General features: G+C 41.0%; 1 protein-coding gene across 2 annotated transcripts in view; it reads right to left on the bottom strand.

Moving 5' to 3' along the window:
• The window catches only part of ABCG2 (ATP binding cassette subfamily G member 2 (Junior blood group)), a 51,461-nt gene that overhangs the window by 19,824 nt on the left and 13,087 nt on the right, over positions 1-18,550 (bottom strand). For both annotated transcript variants that reach the window (XM_045570859.1, XM_036454733.2), the window contains exons 2-6: positions 17,874-18,095; positions 7,020-7,079; positions 6,269-6,383; positions 5,530-5,682; positions 2,889-3,046 (exon numbers count right to left, since the gene is read on the bottom strand). In XM_045570859.1, the coding sequence (XP_045426815.1) occupies positions 2,889-3,046; positions 5,530-5,682; positions 6,269-6,383; positions 7,020-7,079; positions 17,874-18,094 (707 nt within the window). In that variant the 5' untranslated portion in view covers position 18,095. The remainder of the gene's footprint in view (positions 1-2,888; positions 3,047-5,529; positions 5,683-6,268; positions 6,384-7,019; positions 7,080-17,873; positions 18,096-18,550) is intronic.

Genomic DNA, 18,550 nt, shown 5'->3' with positions numbered 1-18,550 from the left:
AATAGTTGTATGCCCCGTTCTCATTGATTACTGAAGTCTCCTGTTTCTATCAATATATTATAGAAGCTGGTGTTCATTATTCTGTCCTAATAGTAAAATTAACATTACTGAACACTTCCTATATCTTTTTAAATATTTATAGGTAAACTCACCTGAACTTTCACAATCTTGTTACAAGATAATAAGGCAGTACTGATAGTACCAATAGTCTTATAACCTTCATTTTACAGATAAAGTCTAAAGGGTTAAGCAGCTGGCCCCAGGTGTCATAGTTGATAAGGGGCAGAGCTGGGATTTGTTGGCCTTTACACAGGATTTATTACTTACGTGTCAAAGAAACAAAGGCCAAAAGTACTACTCAAAAGTTATCATAAGTAAAAGTATTTTATTAATAGAACTAGAGTCCTGGTGCACAAAATTCATGTGTGGGAATAGTCCCTAGGCCTGGACTGCTGTCAGGGCCATCTTCCCTGGCTGCTGGCAGCTGGCCCTACCCTACCCCCACCCCCCACAATCCATCCCCAGTTCCCTGTTTGCCATTGGGTGATTGGAGCCTACTGGCAGGGAGGAGGGACTGAGAAGTCAGCTGTTCCTGCCCACTTGCTGCCCCCGCCCCCACCATGGGTCACCCTCTGTGTATGGGGCAACCAGTGGGGTGGGGGCCTTATCCTGGTGCTGCCTACCCCCATCCCACCCCCCACCGCCAGTGTGCGGTGATCAGTGTGCCTCATAGTAACTGGTCAAGCAGTCTTTAGGGTCAATTTGCATATTACCCTTTTATTATATAGGATCACTTCAATTGAAGCATTTTCTAAGTACCTACTACCGTGTTTCCCCGAAAATAAGACATCCTCCGAAAATAAGACCTAGCGCATGGAAAGATAAGACATCCCCTGAAAATAAGATCTAGCACAACTTTGGGAGAAAAAATTAATATAAGACACTGTCTTATTTTCGGGAAAACAGGGTATATGCTAGCAATGTGTACATGTTTGTTCTGTCTCAAAAAGGATCAGGTCAGTAAATCAATCATTTCAATACAACATGGAATAAAAATAGCTAAGTGTTCCTGGGAAGCAAAATGGGAGACTATAACCCAGTTTGAAGATGATGTGAGATACTGTCAAGGGGCCAACAGGAATAAGCCACAACAAAAGAGAAAGTATAGTCAAGCTGAAGGAACATGGAGGACAAAGCGTGCAATGGCAAGGTCTATTAAGAAAACTTAAAAAAGAAAAAAAAAGAAAGAAAACTGCAAGTGATTTGGTGTCATTACAAAGTTGAACTGAGGAGTGAAGAGAAGCTAACTACAGAGAATGCATCAAAAAATAAGCCTATGCAAGTGCCCTTCTTGAAGCACACCTATGCCCTCCTTTCTGGTGCATACCTTTTACCTTTTTAAACTCTGAGAGCCCCCGTGGGACTTGCAACCAGAGGAACAGCAGACAGCCAAACCCCTGAACCTGTCTCTAAGGCCCTTTTCCTGACTTTTCGGTGAGCCAAGAGCAGCCTCACCTCGGCTCATTTCATAACTTCACCAGGGAGCCAAAGAAGCCCCATTTAGGCTCTCCTATTGCTTCTTCTCTCCTAAGCCATCTCTTGTTTCACTGTACCCAGATTAATAAATGTTCTCTTAAAAAAAGGGGGGGGGTGGAAGGGACGGTGCAGGATGAATCCCCTTAATCAGAAGCTGAAACTTCAGTCAGGAGGCCAAAAGGAGCCAGTAAAGGAAGCAGGGGCGTGGACTGTGGTGAGAGCCTTGCTCCTCTAAGTGTGTTCTGAGCACCACTAGTACCGGCAATAGTACCTCCAATTAGAAATGGAGAATCTTGGGCTCCACCTCTGAGCTGTGGAGACAGAATCTGCATTTTAACGAGACCCCAAGTGATCAGTGTGCACTGTGGAGCTTGAGAAAGACTGGGTTAGAGCTCTCCAACAAGGGAAAGATGCCTGTGTCCTATGAAATGTACTCTATTCTCGAAGACAGATAAGGACATGAGAGGCAAGGAAGACAGAGAAAAAGCTTAGGAAAGAGTATTCCTTCAAAGGAATCTAAGAGAGAAAGGAAAAGAGACACTTCTAGGACAGCTGCTGAAGTCTAGAGTCTATGGTTTGGGTGGTGGGAACAGCATCGATGTGACTTCCTGGCTGGGAGGGTTGTGTCTCTGTTGTTTGGAGTTGGGGAATTGATGTAAGAACATGAGATTTCTTTGCACAATGTTAGAACTTTTCTCTAAGATTGAAACTTAATTTAAAAAAAAACTAATGTAAAAAAAAAAAAAAAAAAAGATGTTAACAACTTAACTTTTGAAATGTCTACTAACTGATCTTCCCACAGTCTTTTTTCTTGGTTAAAGGAAATTCCATTCTTTTCACTCCAATCTTTCATTGTTCAGGCCCCAAATCATATATCATTCTCAATAATCACATCCCATGTCCACTTCATGAGCCAATCCTGTTGGTTCTATCTTGAAAATAAATCTAGAATCCACCCACTTCTTACCATCTCACCCCTACCATCCTAGTCAAACATCCTAGTCAAGGCCACTGGTCAACTCAGTGCCACTGGCTGTTCCCTCCAATGAGAACTCTCTTCCTCAATATCCAGACCTCACTCACAGCTCATATGGCACATCTTCCCTGACCATCCTGCTATGTAATACAGCACTTCCCACCACCACCACATCAGCACATCAGTCTTCCCTATATTCTTACCCTGCTTCATTTTTCTTGAAATGCTTATATTTGCTAATTGAATGATCCCCTCCAACAAAGAAGGGAGAAATGTTTGTGTTGAGCTCACCGCTGAATCCCCTGCACCAAGATTAATACCTGGTACATAGTATTATGTTGGATGAATATAGGAACAATGTTCCCATAGCGCTTACCTCTTTAGGAGCAGAAGGACAGCATTAGCTGTGCTCGAGTCTAAACCAGTTGTGGGCTCATCCAGGAACAAGATGGATGGATCGGTAATAAGCTCCATCCCAATACTAGTCCTTTTTCTTTCTCCTCCAGACACACCACGAGTAAACTGAGTTCCAACCTAACACACAAATGTTATCATTATTAACAAAAACAACCACAGGCACTATGGTTTGTTGAGCTGCTAACATGTGCCAACCCTGTAAGAGGCACTTTGTCTCATGTCCTCATTCATTCTGAACAGCAAGTAAATGAGCATCTTGGAGAAGAGGTAGGTTTCTCTTTAATTACACAAGTAAACTGAGGCTCAGTGTAGACTTGGTATGTGGCTTAGCCTGATAACACTCACATGCTGTCAACAGTTCTATACGTTCCTTATCAAGACAAATATTTGTTTTAAGATCCTAAGTTAGAACTTAAAGACATGGCCCTGACATAGTGAAATCACAATCGACAAAGGACAATAAAGATAGGAAAGGAACAGGTGAAAGCATCTATAATATATTATTAGCCTTATGCCCCTTTCTTTCTCCCCCCACCAAAAAAGTCCTCAAGTGGACTAAAAAGCTAGGCCTTGGCAGCTAATACGGATGGTCACTTTCTACCATCCACATTAGCACCTCTAAAATCACCGTAAGGCATCTCAAACTGACCCTATCTATACTCTTAACACATCACAAAATTCCTGACTCATTCTTTCAGACAAATTCCGAAGGCAGGTGACTGGCTCAGTTTTTTAAACCAGTCAGCGCCACTGTGTATGGTGGAGGAGCAGGAAGGGTTGGGTGAGGCAGGAGGTGGGAAACAACTCATAGTAAGAGTCTTCAAAGAGATAATAATCACATGCTACTCATGCCCTTGATTATATCCTATTAAAAAATGGAGCTATAAAGTAAATTTAAAGATAATTGGAAAAGGTGGGCTCTACATAGGTGATATTAAGATTTTAATTGTGTTAGTTGATAATGGTATTGCAGTAATATAGGCAAATGTCCTTTTTAAAAAGATGCCTGGCCAGAGTGGCTCAGTGGGTTGGAGCACAGTCCTATGCACCAAAGCACTGCAGGTTTGAATCCAGTCGGGCACGTACTGAAGGCAATCAACCAATGCTTTCTCTCACATTGATAACTCATTCTCTCTCTTTCTCTCTCTCTCTCTCCACATGTCCTGGGTTGAGGATTACAAACAAATAAGTAAATAAATAAAGCATAATAAGAATTCAGGGGTGAAATGTGATATTCATAATTGTCTTTAAAATATTTCAGAAATAAAAAGCTAAACACATTCCTGAAAAAAAGATGTTAACAACTGGGAAATCTAGTTATTGGTAATCACACCAGTATATTAATTACACTACAATCATGTCATAACTATAGCAATCAGACTATTCTCTCTACATTTCTGTTGTGTTTACAATTTCATAAAAGTTGTAACATTCTTTTATGTATTATTTCAGTCAATTTGATAAGTTTATTTTAAGGAAGAGAATAACTGCCTTCAACTTATTTCTATGGAAATCCAGGCAAGGAACTCAGGTGATGATGGCCTAAAGGTAACGGTAGGAAAGCACCTTAGTGGAAAGACAGAGCCCCCAAAAGGTGAACCCAATCACTCACAAAACAAAAATAAGTGGTGCATGGTAGCTGCTCATACTTATTCTTCCAAAATTCACTTTACATAGAAGACTGAAAGCATCAGATGAAGCAGCAGCCAGCGGAATACCCCATTTTCATGACCTCTAAGTAAGGGAGGGAACTAGAGCCATGACCGCCTGAAATGCTCATCTTCATCCAAAGCCTCAAGTGTCTTCCAGCCAGTCTTCCTGTAAATCATTCCCTCACTCATCTTATCCCTCCTTCCTGATCCTGCACAACCCATACAGGGAGCCACTTTTGTCTCTCTTGCCCAGAGCTGTTACCTATGAAAGCCAAGGGAGCCCAGCACATGACAGTGTGTGAGAAACCCTAACAGAAGGAATAGAGAGAGGAAGAGAGGGGGGAGGGATGGGAGACAAAGTGTCCTGCAAAAGAAAGGCGTTAGGAAAACAAGTTGGCTGCTACACCAATGAGAAATAAACACTAATTTGACTGAAGATTATTTAAAAAGCCAAATTACAGCCAAGTGAAACATATAGAGCAAGAACCCTGGGATTTTAGTCATTTATGAATTCTAGAAATATACCTTCAAGGCAACAGAATAAAGTTCCTGGAGGAAGAGAGGAAGAATAGCTAAAAAGAAAAAAAAAAGGAGGGGTCGAGGAGAGAAAACAAAAAAGTGAAAGTTAGGAAACATAATGAATGAGTCAGGACTTACACAATTAGTGTGGGGGAGGAGCCAGCACTGTCATCAAGGGAAGGGACATGTAGTCTTTGCAAGAACACTTTTACATACCAGCCCACACTTCACCTCCAGGATTCAATCGTTTTAAAAATTTCTTTTCCTGGCTAATTTCCACCTTCATATTATGTAACTAGTCGCTTTTCTTACAGAAAGCAGCCACTTTGGCCACACACATTATAGGAAACTTCTGAATAATAGTGACACTACCCACACAGGGGAAGTCCTACTTGCTGGGAATGACACCATCAATTGTTTCCACTTTACCTTGGAATCTGCCACTTTAGCCAGACCTAACTCTTGAATGACCTTGTTTATCCGTTCGTTCTTTTCATGATTCTTCATAGTTGATGGAAGGCGAAGAGCTGCTGAGAACTGTAAATTTTCTCTCACTGTCAGAGTTCCCATCACAACATCATCCTGAAGGCAAAATGTCATTTTTAACAAAATATATCATGTCTTTTCTAGTACCATCAGTCTTCAGTATACACAACTTAATCCACAAGAACAACATGCCTGAGGGAAAGTTCTAGCCAATGATAAACTTGTAATTACACAAATTATACCAATAACTCCATATTCAGAGAGCTGCAAACCCTGATGGAATAATTCTCATTCCCTATCTGTACAGCCGAAGAGAACACAGGTAATTACGGCTACTACTAGCTGACATTTCCAGACTGCCTTATACAAGGCTTTGACAAAATTTCTTTCTAAGCTAGGGCAGGGAGAGAGGGAAAGGCAGGGGAAAAAGTATAACAGAGTCTTTTGGGAATATGACAACTAGAATTGATATGATTGAACTTATAGGGGTCATATTCTAGACTCTCCTTGCCTTTTCATGTAATATCATTTTATGGGAGATTATAAATAGCTGAAATAAAGTTGGTTCTATGCTCATATTGTGTAACCAGTGGGAGGCACGCTGAGCAGTGGGACCAGGAGACCTGGCCAAGGCACTTGTCCAGACAGGAGAAATCTAAAATGAAAATCCACAAATACTTACTTGCACCACATAACCTGAGTTGCATTTGAAATTGGCAGTTTGGGGTGCTCCATTTATCAAAACATCTCCAGATAATCCCTTCGGATCTTTCCTTGCAGCTAAGACATCTAACAACCTATAAAAGGACATAATGGTGAGTGTTTCTCTTTAACTCAGGCTGTATCTCTCATCCATTCTGAATGGAAATTCCACTCAAGTTAGAAAATTAACTAATAAAAAAAAGTCTAAGGTCTAACTCTAATTATATATATTTTTTTTAATTCTTAACTTCCTTTTTTTTTTTTTTTAACTCTGCTACAATAAAGCCCCCATACATAAAAAATAAATAAATAAATAAAAAATAAAAAAATGCACTGTTAGCTGATGCTGCACAGTCCTCCAAGCTGCCTGACGTTTGGGTCCCAACCTCGGCAATGTGCTCCTTTAGCTGAGATGTTAGTCTTCACTTATGCCTTTGTCTCCATCTCTTCACTTTCAAGTCATCCCCTTCCTTTTCCTCCTCATTAGTTCACACCATACATGACAGCTGTATGCCATGACCCGTCACATCCTGTTAGTAAAGCTGACCTCCTAAGACTTCCTGCTCCTCAGGACAGAACCACAGCTGGCACAACTGCGTGTGAGCCACAGTGCCTAGACCCAGACCAGACATGCAGCAAATATTCAATTAACACCTGCCCTCATAAAAGTGATCTTTAAAAGCACATTGAAACCACAAAGGGAAAGCTTCCTGATACTCTGTTATACTCACGAAGATTTGCCTCCACCTGTGGGTCCCAGAATGGCGTTGAGGCCAGGTCTCATGATCCCACTGCAAATGCAGAAACAGACTGATTTACTGGTTCCTTTTAAAACTAGTTCTAAAAATTTAGAGTCCGCATTAAATGTACTCCATGAAAGGTGATGAAATAAAACAGAAAACAAGCACAAACAAACTTACAAAGGAAAAAGAAAGCAAACTGTTAACAGAAATCTAGTAAACAAAGGATGTCATCCCTAGTCAGCATCTGTAGGAAAAAAAAATGGCTCAGGTCCCTTTAATTCCTTTGGATTTATTGTCTAAACTATTTATACTTTTTGGAAAAGGACACACAAACTTTCAAGTTTCCTTGAAGTAAAAGATTCTGGCAAAACATCTGTGATGCTTACTTCTCTTAACACAATATAAAGTCCATCACAGGTCTTGAGTAGTGTTAAATGATAATTATTTGCTACCTACTCAAGTTCTACATGGATTTCTAGAACAACCAGGATTAATGCTCTCACTGCTCAAATCTAGTCAAATATCAAAACAATGTAATGGAAGTAGAAATTCAATGGCTAGAAAAAGCACATCAGCTATTGAAAAGAAAACCTTATCAGTTCTTAATGCTCACAAAATTCTTAATTCAATTGTAAAAATTGAACATATGCCCTCCAAATCCATCATTTTCTTTCTTCAAAGTTTCAGGTAATTAGAATGGAAAATTCTCAGTTTCAAAATGGGAGACACTATTTTCTATTGGCGATGACTTTTAAGGATGTACAGACATAATGTGGACACTGCGTGTTCTGAACAAATTACATAGATGTTTGTGGGTAGGAAATATTCTAATAGAAAGTAGGAAGGTATTTAAAAAAAGAAGGAAGAGGAGGAGGAGGAGGAGGAGGAGGAGGAGAAGGAGAAGGAGAAAGAGAAGGAGGAAGAAGAAGCATGAGGAGGAGGAGGAGGAGAGGAGGAGGAGGAGGAGGAGGAGGGAAGAAGAGGCCAGGAGAGCGGAGGCGGCGGAGGAGGAGGCGGAGGCGGAAGGCCGACGCAGCAGCACAGGCAGAAGGAAGCAAAGAAGCAAGCACGAGTCTCCGAGGCGCGCTGGCCACCGCCCACGACCCGACTTCTTCGGCGGATGGCGGAAGGCGGATTTTCGCCTCACTCCTCCGCAGCCAACGCCCCCACCTTGTTTCCGCATTAAGTGGAAGCTACACTGACATTCTCCCTGGACCAAGCTGGAATTACAACTAAAATATGGAAAAATCATCTTGAATAACCAATTGAAGACTAGCTGGATAGAAGCCGTATAACTAAGGAGGACGCATAGAGATTGGTAGGAAGTGCAGAAGCAAAAATGGGCTGGCTGGGCTCTCACAGGCAGCAGCTGAAGTTCTAGAGCTTGATATCTCAGATGTGGGGGGTTTTCTCTGAGAAGTCTGGGGTCTAAAACCCCAATCTGAGCTCCCCAGCCCAGAGTAACAAACCTGGGAAAGGTGCCCATATAACATCTGGCTGTGAAAAGCACTAGGGGTTCTGAGAGATGACTAGAAACGCAGGCACTACCTTATAGGGCCAATACACTAAATTTTGTTTTCAGCCACTCATCATCTTGGGCTCTAGCAGAGGGAGGGCAGAGTGGACTAGAGCTGTGTGAGGAGACTGGAGAGAGAGCTGAGAGGACAGCTGCCAGGATCTCTAGGCTGAGTCATTCCCCCGAGTCACAGAAACCATCTCTCTCAGGAGAGCTTTCAAAGCATTGCACCTTTTGCCTGCAAGGAAGTGATTGCCCCACCCACTGGAAACTGGTTCATCCCACCTCAAGGGAGTTTTTGCCCTGCTGGGGTCTACTCTACAGCCTGAGGTTCATTTAGAGACTAACAATCAATCAGTCTGCAGGCAGAGGTGGATCTCTGGGTGTTTTGAGTCTTTGTTACATACTTCTGGGCCCTAAAATAGGAAAAGCAGGCCTTGGTGCACAGCTCAGTCCTTGCCACGCACACTCAGCCCCAGCAGAGGGAGCCACAAGCTGTGGATCACTGGTAGCTCCAAAGGGTACTTGGGGCCAGCCACAAATAGAGTCTATCATTGGCCAGCACCAGAGACCTTCCAAAGAGGGCCAAAATCAATAAACTCAGTAGCCAGCGTCACAGGACAACAGAGCAGGATCCAATAAGCTCCACAAGCAATGTATCCACAGGGAGATATTGGCAGGCTCCAAACTCTGCTGAAGTGAATTCCACTTCCGTTTGAGACAGCATGGAGGGACCTGGAGAGTATTACGCTGAGTGAAACAGCCAGTCAGAGAAAGACAAGTAGCACATCTTCTCACTTACATGTGGAATCTAATAAACAAAACAAACTGACGAACAATATAGATTCAGAGACATGGGAGCATGGAACAGACTGAAGAATCACAGAGGAAAGGAGGGGGATGGGGAGGGGAATGGGAAGAGATTAACCAAAGAACTTATATGTATATATGCATAGCCCATGGACACAGACAATAGTGTGGTGAAGGCCTGGGGGGGGGGGGGGAGAATGGGTCAATGGGTGACAAAAATAGAGATATCTGTAATACTTTCAATAATAAATATAAGTTTTTATAAAACTAATGAAGGGTTGACTGTGCTGAGACTCAGGAAGAACACAAACATGTAATTTAACCCTGAAGGTCACCAGTAGAATGGAAAGGAGAATTCACTGGAGTAAAGAGAAGGAAGAGTAGGTCCACCACAGTTACACAGGCAGATTGAAATGGAGGAATGAGGAAGGCCTTTCAAAACCCTGGCGTCGCCCTAGCTGGTTTGGCTCAGTGAATAGAGCATCAGCCTGCAGACTGAAGTGTCCTGGGTTCAATTCCAGTCAAGGGCACATCCCGGGTTTCGGTCTCAATTCCCAGTAGAGGGCATGCAGGAGGCAGCCAATCAAGGGTTCTCTCTCATCATTGATGTTTCTATCTCTCCCTCCCCCTTTCTCTCTGAAATCAATGAAAATGTATTTAAAACACACACACACACACACACACACACACACACACACACACACCAAAAAAAAAAAAAAAAAACAACTCATGTCCACACTCAATGTCTGTGGAATTGGTAGGTAAATCATAATTTACTCTCCAGAGAATCCAGTATCTAGCCCAGTGGAAGATGCAAAGCAGAAGGCGATTTCATGCCCAGACGGTGACTTTCACAGGGCAAATACTACGATATACAGCTGTCATTGGATGATAGATATCACAGTGCAGCTGTGCTCAGGGCTCCAGTCCTCCAGTCCGGGAGGACCGCAGAACTGCCTGCCTATTGTGCGGGAACTGTCACGAGTGTAAAATGCCTGGTGGGTGCTAGGGGGAAATTTACCTCCTACTTTGCTCATTAACTGAGGTACCTCTCACTGAAACATTGGACAGATGCAATGAGTTAGGTAAAGCAGAAACAAGCTCTACAACAGAAAAATATCTGATTCTTTTCATGGCATTTCCCCTCTGATATATAATAAAACATACTAATGGTTGAGTGAACTTTCAAAATGCATTTACCTATAGCTCTTCATGTACCTTCTGCATCGATAGCTACCTACGCACTGTGACCAGAGATAAACTTGTTACTCACTAAGATTTCATTGCCAGAAAACCTTTCCAGGTTTTAAAAATATCTACTCAAATAAAGACCAAGCAATCCTAAACGATTAACTCAAAAGACAATGTGAGCGTTCTACGACCAAGAATTTTTGCATAACCCAGTTGGCTTCCTTTGGCACTAAACCCTAGCATTACAAAAAACAATGGACAATCCTAACTGCAAGAGTCCCGGTTTGGAGCAGTGGCTGATTCTCCCTCCAGTCACTCAACACAACTATTCAGTGTCTATGTGTGTAGAAGACACTCTTCTAGGACATGGGTCAGAGGTCAGAATAAGCCAGCCCTGGCTGGTGTGGCTCAGTTGGCTGGGCACATCCCATGCACCAAAAGGTTACCTGTTCGATTTCCAATCAGGGCACAGGCTAGGATGCAGGCTCTATCCAAAGTAGAGGGCATGGAAGAGGCAGCTGATTGATGTTTTACTCTCACATCAATATTTCTCTCTCTTCCTCTCCCTTTCTCTCTCTCTAAAAATCAATAAACATTACAACTGAAAGGTCTCTACCAAAACCTGTTTGGCTCAGTGGATGGAGCATCGGCTTGTGGACTGAAAGGTCCCGGGTTCGAATCCGGTCAAGGGCATGTACCTTGGTTGTGGGCACATCCCCATTGCGGGGTGTGCAAGAGGCAGCTGGTCGATGTTTCTCTCTCATCAACGTTTCTAATTCTCTATCCCTCTCAATTCCTCTCTGTGTAAAATCAGTAAAATACCTATATTTTTTTTAAAAAATGAAAGGTCTAACCCTTTTGGATTCTACATTCTAGTCCAGGGATCAGCAAACTACAGGTGGTCATGTTTTCTATTTTCAAAAACAAAGTGTTAGTGGAACAGAGCCGCACTCGCCCATTTATGTCTATGGCTGCTTTCCTGCTACAGTGACAGAGCTGAGTAGTTACAACACACATGTGTGACCCATCACACTGAAAATATTCACTGTCATAAAAAGTTTGCTGACCTGTTCTAGTCCATAGTCTACAATTCCCTTGTTGCCCCACCCCACCCTCCTTCAAAGCCTATTCCCCACCCTTCTTTATTGATTTATATAGCATTTATGTACCCCAAAGTCTCCCTCATTATATTGTAAAACCTTGCAACAAGAACTGTGTCATCTTCTTTCACCACCACCCCATAGTATGCATAGAATATTGAATACATAAAATAAAACCTAGCTACAGGATTCCTATTATATGTATTGCATCTTAGTGAATAATGGTAAATCTCATTTAATGGTGAGAAGTCAATGGCATCCCCAGAGCTTGGAGCATCTTCCCTCCCTACACTACCGCCCCCTCCACCCCCAACACACACACACACTCACTCACATACAATCTCTACTTTCTCTCTCCCCATGGTCCTGGCCCTCCAATTTAGAGTGGTGGCTTCCATGTCTCTTAATCCCTGCATCACAGAACAACACAGTAAAGTGTTTTAGTTGCCCGAATCCCCACTGGACTAGAAAGCTGCAGAGACAGAGCACATACCTCTGTCACTAGAAGCTTGCACAATATCAGACTCCTAACAGATATTAAAAATCAGTTGAATAAATGAAAAATAAACTAACCAACAAAATAGATCCAGAGACACAGAAGCATAGAACAGAATAGGGAATCTCAAAGAGGAGGCAGGGGTGGGTGGATGAGTGGGTGGTGGGAAGTGATCAACCAAAGACCTTGTGGTCATGTATGCATAAGCCATGGACACAGACAACAGGGAGGTGAATCTAGAAGGATCAATGGGGGGGTGGGGAGGAAGGGGACATATGCAATACTTTCAACAATAAAGATTAAAAAAATCAGTTGAGTAAATGAGTCTTTGCATTTTTAGAAATAATTACTTATAGGAAAACCAAATGGTTTTTTTTTTTGTTTTTTTTTTTTTAAATAAGAAGTACAAAAAAAGTTATAGAAAATAGGCACACTGACTGGAAAGAAAACTTAGTACATCCCCTACCTATTATATCATGTTCACATAATGCATCAGTCATTTCTATTAGACTTTACCTCCCCTCTTAACGTGAAAGTGCTAGAAGTGCTGGGAGGAGGAGCAGCCATGGCCAGCACCCAAGATCCTGGGCTACAAAAGGAGGTGGGAGGAAGAGAGGAAACAGCTGGAGGATGAGGAGATTTGCTTATATTAAGGAACCAGGAAATTGACTGAGGCTTGGCCAGAATATTTCAGTTGGTTGGAGCATGGTCCTGGGCACCGAAAGGTTGCCAATTCGATTCTTAGTCAGCACATATATGGGAGGCAATTGATTGATATCTCTCTCATAGACTGGTGTGTCATTGTTCTCTCTCTCTCTCTCTCTCTCTCTCTCTCTCTCTCTCTCTCTCTCTCTCTCTCTATATATATATATATATATATATATATATATATATATATATATATAAACTGAACAAATCATTTAGGTTATTAGAATAGTGAGAGTCAGGTTTTTCGTTTTTTGAGAAGATGCTTTACAAACATGGAAATATAGAAATAACTCTAGGATATTAGATCAGAATTGGAGGTCATGGGTTTTGATCTATATACAGACAGATATAAAAAGGTTTAGATGTGTATATCCATGTATACATACATATGTTCCCTAGGTGTGTCCACTGAGAAGGCCCAGAAACTATGCCATCCCAATACCAACGAACACTCCAAACACCCAGATCTCAGTTAGTAAATGCAAAACTTCACAAAAAGGAACCAGGTGGAGTAAGTACAGAGAGTCTGGAACTTCTTATTGTGCCAACAAAATACTCTAGAGGATGTGTCAAAAGAATGAATTATTAAAAAAATAAAATGCAGAACCTACCTTGAAAGGTCTCCCACTGATCAAATCAGAAATAATAACATTATCAAGATTAACAATGATAACATGTTATTATTGGATAGTACTGAATATAATAATAATCCATGAGTCTATACTAAAATAAATAAATGAATGAAGAGCTGAAGAACAGTGAGTTTCCCTTTTAGTAGAAGGCAAACTAATCTGCACAGAACAGCAAGATGAAAATAAAAAATCACACTTTGGAAACTATTACAGTGACAGTTATTGCTCACTCAGGCCAAAGACATCAAAAGGACTGAAGCTGGTGAGTTCAGGTTTTATGAAAAATAGGGTTTTGGAATATTGTCAGGGTAACTCCCCTTAAAATATGTATTACTTACATAGGGGAAAATGGTGGCATTGTGGGGAAAGCTGGCAGATACCAGCATGACCAGATAATCAAGATTAACATCAGCCTTGGCCCGGTGGCTCAGGTGGTTGGAGCGCAGTCCCATTCACCAAAAGGTTTCTGGTTCGATTCCTGGTCAGGGTACATACCTAAGTTGCAGGTTTGAGCCCTGGTCGGAGTGCATAGAGGAGGAAACATATCAATGTTTCTCTCTCTCTCTCTCTCTCTCTCTCTCTCTCTCTCTCTCTCTCTCTCTCTCTTCAGTTCAGTCTAAAAATCAATATAAACATGCCTTCAGGTGAGGATTAATTAAGTCAACTGGAGAGAGACAGGAAAATACCAGGTTGGATGAGACTGAGAAGACATGATGTGATGGTCAGTCTGCTATGTGAAGAGCATGGTGGCCAACGGCCCCTAAGGACTCACCACTGCAACTATTACGAGGCTTAGCAACCACTCAGACAATGGCTGAGAGGTTACATAGGAGAGGGCCCTTACTTCTGAAAAACAGAACTGGAGGAGTTAGGAATAATAGAGCAGGGTACGGACAGCTCTCAAAAGCTAATGACAATGAATTATCTAATATATAAAATGACTAGCAAATTGTGGTGAAATGTTAACAGGTGGGGAATCTGGGTAAAAGGGTTATGTTCCCCTAATGGTTACATTTGAAATTATTGCAAAATAAATTATTAATTTTAAAAATCTCCCAATAGTATAATGACTTTCCTTGAAGACTATATGATATGAACATCTATTGGAATGGACTTTTTTTTTCTATAGATCTTCAACATTGGTGAGAAAAACCCCAAATGCTAGGTATGGACACAAAGTAAGCATAACAGAATGATTTTGGATGAGGTAGTAAAAATCTCACCTTTTAGAATTCTCATTGTCAGATTTTTATCTTCTTCCCTCCACGGAGGACATCAGGTTCTGGCTATTTAGTTCTAAAAGTGAAATTATAATATGTCCAAAGGAAAAACAAAAATCTAGCTTTTCGTCAGCTTTTGTAAAATATTATTACTATTGTGAATGGTGGCGGTACTACCAAAAGAAAGTTGAAAAATAGGATAAATGAGAACAACCTTTCTCCCATCTCAGTAGCTCTGTTTAGTTGAAACCAGCAGATAGGAGAAAAATTAGAAACACAACATTGAATAAAAGAAATGAACTTTCTCTTGGATGTCTAAGCCAGAAATAGAATAAGCAAGACAATGCTAATGCTCTATGAGACTTATCAGGGCAATCACTTCCTAAGGTATATAAGTGTCCGATCACTAGGTTGTACCCCTGAAACTAAGATAATATTGTATGTAAACAATAATCAAAAAATAAAAAATTATACTGGTACATATATAAAAGTAGTTTTGACTTGAGTTTTTATTAACACAACAATGCACATAAAGATAACTTGTGCATTGCAGAATGCATACCATTGAACCATAAAAACATTATGAAGTCTTAAACATATGACAATTTTAGGATATTTAGCTCCTAATATACTAGCTCTAAACCATAAACAAGATAAATGTATACTCCATTTGAAATGCATTCAACCTGCACATACTCAAATATGTGTTACCTTCTACTTAAGCACAAATTCTGAAGTGGCCAACATTTTCTTGACTATTATGTTCTACAAAAAAAGTGTCAGCTTTCAAAAAGATCAGTCAGCCATGGGCAGGTAGCTCAGATAGTTAGAACATTGTCCTGTATACTAAAAAAATTAGGGGTTCAATCCCTGGGAGGCAACAGATTTATTCCTTCCTTCCTTCCTTCCTTCCTTCCTTCCTTCCTTCCTTCCTTCCTTCCTTCCTTCCTTCCTTCCTCCTTTCCTCTCTCCCTCTCCCTCCCTCCCTCCATTCCTCTCTCTCTCTCTCTCTCTCTCTCTCTCTCTCTCTCTCTCTCTCTCTCTCTCTCTCTCTCTCTTTCCTTTTTTCTTCCTCTCTCTCACTCTCTGGCTCTCACTCTCGCTCTCCCTCCTTTCCTCTCTCTTCAATCAGTGAACATGTCCTCAGCTCAGGTGAGGATTTTTTAAAAACCCAAGGTCAGTCACTTTTATCTAGGCAAGTAGCAAAAGATAAGACTTTGTGACTATCTACCTCTCCTTATTTTCCTGGTCAGGGTTTTAACCAATACAACAAAGCAACAAGGAAGTAGGCTTGACAGTGTGTGCTGCCGCGTGAAGAAAGTTCTATCAACTCCACACAGCCCCTACCTCTCCGCCACTCAACCAACCCCAGGTCCCTGTTCTTTCTTCCCTGCCCACAAGCAAAACTTTCCTCCCCTTCTCGTCATCTCCTAGCCTCCCAGGAGCAGTTGTCTGCTTCTGACAGAAAAGGCCACAATCCCATAAAACACATCAGGAAAACATGAGAAGCATGTGATTCTACACAGGTTGGAGGCCATACCTGGCCAAAGGGCTCTTATAACCACTCCTCCAGTCTCAGAGAGCTAGAAAAAGTGCTTGTTTTATCCAGGAATAATTATTTCCCCCATCAAACACACACACTAACTGAACAAAACACATAGGCCATGGTGTCCGAGAAACCTAGATGCACTCCCCACTCCACAGAGAGGAAGAATCGGGCTCAATTCTCAAGAAATCAGAAAAACGCAAACAATCCTCATGGCTGTTTCCTGTGAAAGAATAGAGATATGTGGTCCCAATAGATTCCTTTCTCCTCTCCCTCCTCACTCTGCCACCACACGATAAATTCGTTGATGGAAGAAGAAAATGAAAATCACAGTGTTATATTAATTTGGACCCTAAATCCTATCATGCTGGATCTCCACTGCATAACTTAAGCTAAACTAGAGTTTTCTTGTATTTAAATAGTTTCTGTCTGTCTGTATAATGCGGGAAAACATTAGGTAAATTGTTATAGATAATAAATGACTGAATGAACAGGCCACTCATTTAAAAGAAGTCTATTTGAAAACCACAGTACTTTCACAATATGTTATCTTTCAAATTCCTGATTCTTATTTCTAGAACATAAAGGACATCAAAAGGGCATAAGCAGCTAAAGTGTCTGGCTCATAAAGTATAGTGACAGATCTTTCATTTCAGAGGTTAAAATATTGAAGACAGAGATTACAATTCTATCCCTGCAGTCAGGAAGTTGCCAAGTCACACACCCAGGCCTCTTCCCAGTAAACCACAAGGCTTACTCAAGAAAAGCTTAAATGACACATTAGTTATTCAGTTTCTCAAACAAAAGTTGATGCACATGGTACAACCATTTTAAAAAGTTTGGTTATTCCTTTAAAAATTAAATATATATATTAAAATTCAGAGCAATGACATGGAGGAAGCTGTCCCTTTTTATATGTTCTCTGGTCCTTTGTCTTCCAAATACTGGGTTTTCCAGTGCCCTTTGCAAGTTCTTAAAGAGCCCCATGTGCTGGGGCCTTGAGATCACAACTAAAGGTCTGGCCTGGCATCAGCACTGATAACTCCGCCTGGGATGGTTTATGATCTCTCAAAAATGGGAGTAAACAAGTCTTGCAGGACCAGACAATTAAAGGGGCACTGGCTAAACTATAGGCTAATAAGAATATGCATTAGGCCGAAACCGGTTTGGCTCAGTGGATAGAGCATCGGTCTGCAGACTGAAGGGTCCCAGGTTTGATTCCGGTCAAGGGCATGTACGTTGGTTGTAGGCAAATCCCCATTAGGGGTTGTGCAGGAGGCAGCTGGTCGATGTATCTCTCTCATCGATGTTTCTAGCTCTCTATCCCTCTCCCTTCCTCTCTGTATATTTATTAAAAAAAAAAAAAAAAAAAAAAGAAGAAGAAAAAAAAAAGAATATGCATTAGGTTAATGGCACAGATTCAGATTGCTAGCCCCCCCAAAATGTCTCATTTCCCTCATCAATCCAACTATTTCATTCCCAGTTGAAGAAAACAAATGAAAGCATGTGTCTGGTATAGGGGCATATATAGAAATGTCCATAGCACCTGTACTTGCATTAGGCTAAACCTGTGGAGCTCACTGCTGTCAACAAAGCAATATAAACAAATGTTCAGGCACATACTTGATATTCGTCAGTATTTCTTTCTCAACTGTTTTTCGATTAAGTAGAAATCCACTCTTCACTTTTACTCGGTAGCAGATGTTATGGAAACTTAACACGGCTCCCTCAGGAAGTGTCTTCGGGTCTTTGGGGGTGGTCCTGGGGAGGCCATCGCTGTTTGTTTGTGACATGGGGATAACAACTCGGTAAGTTCCGGAAGTCATCGGGAGAGCGTCCATCATACTGTAGAGAGAAAAGCAACAATAAGTTTATAGTCCGTCTTGTTACAAACTTCCAGTTATAACAGAAATAAGTCCTACAGATGTAATGTGCAGCAGGGTAAGTATAGCTAACAATACTGTATTATATGTTTGAAAATGGTTTAAGAGATCTTTAAAGTTCTCAGCACGAGAAAAGAAAAACTTATAACTATGTGGTGATGGATATTAACTAGACTTATTGTGGTGATCATTTCACAATACATGTAATTATTGGCTCAGTATGTTGTATACCTAAAACTAATGTTATTTGATAATCATATTCTAATTAAAAATAATGGAAATATTTTTATAGTGATTGTATGTATAAGTAAAAATATTTTGGATATACTGAATTCAGTAAGAGATATTATTAACATAAATTATTGTTAACATTATTAACAATAAGAGATATTATTAACATTAGTTATAAAGTTATAA

This window comes from Pipistrellus kuhlii, unplaced genomic scaffold (assembly GCF_014108245.1).
Source record: "Pipistrellus kuhlii isolate mPipKuh1 unplaced genomic scaffold, mPipKuh1.p scaffold_m20_p_1, whole genome shotgun sequence".
Lineage (NCBI taxonomy): Eukaryota > Metazoa > Chordata > Mammalia > Chiroptera > Vespertilionidae > Pipistrellus > Pipistrellus kuhlii.
Note: the sequence above shows the minus strand (reverse complement) of the source record. Positions and strands in the feature narration are given on the sequence as shown.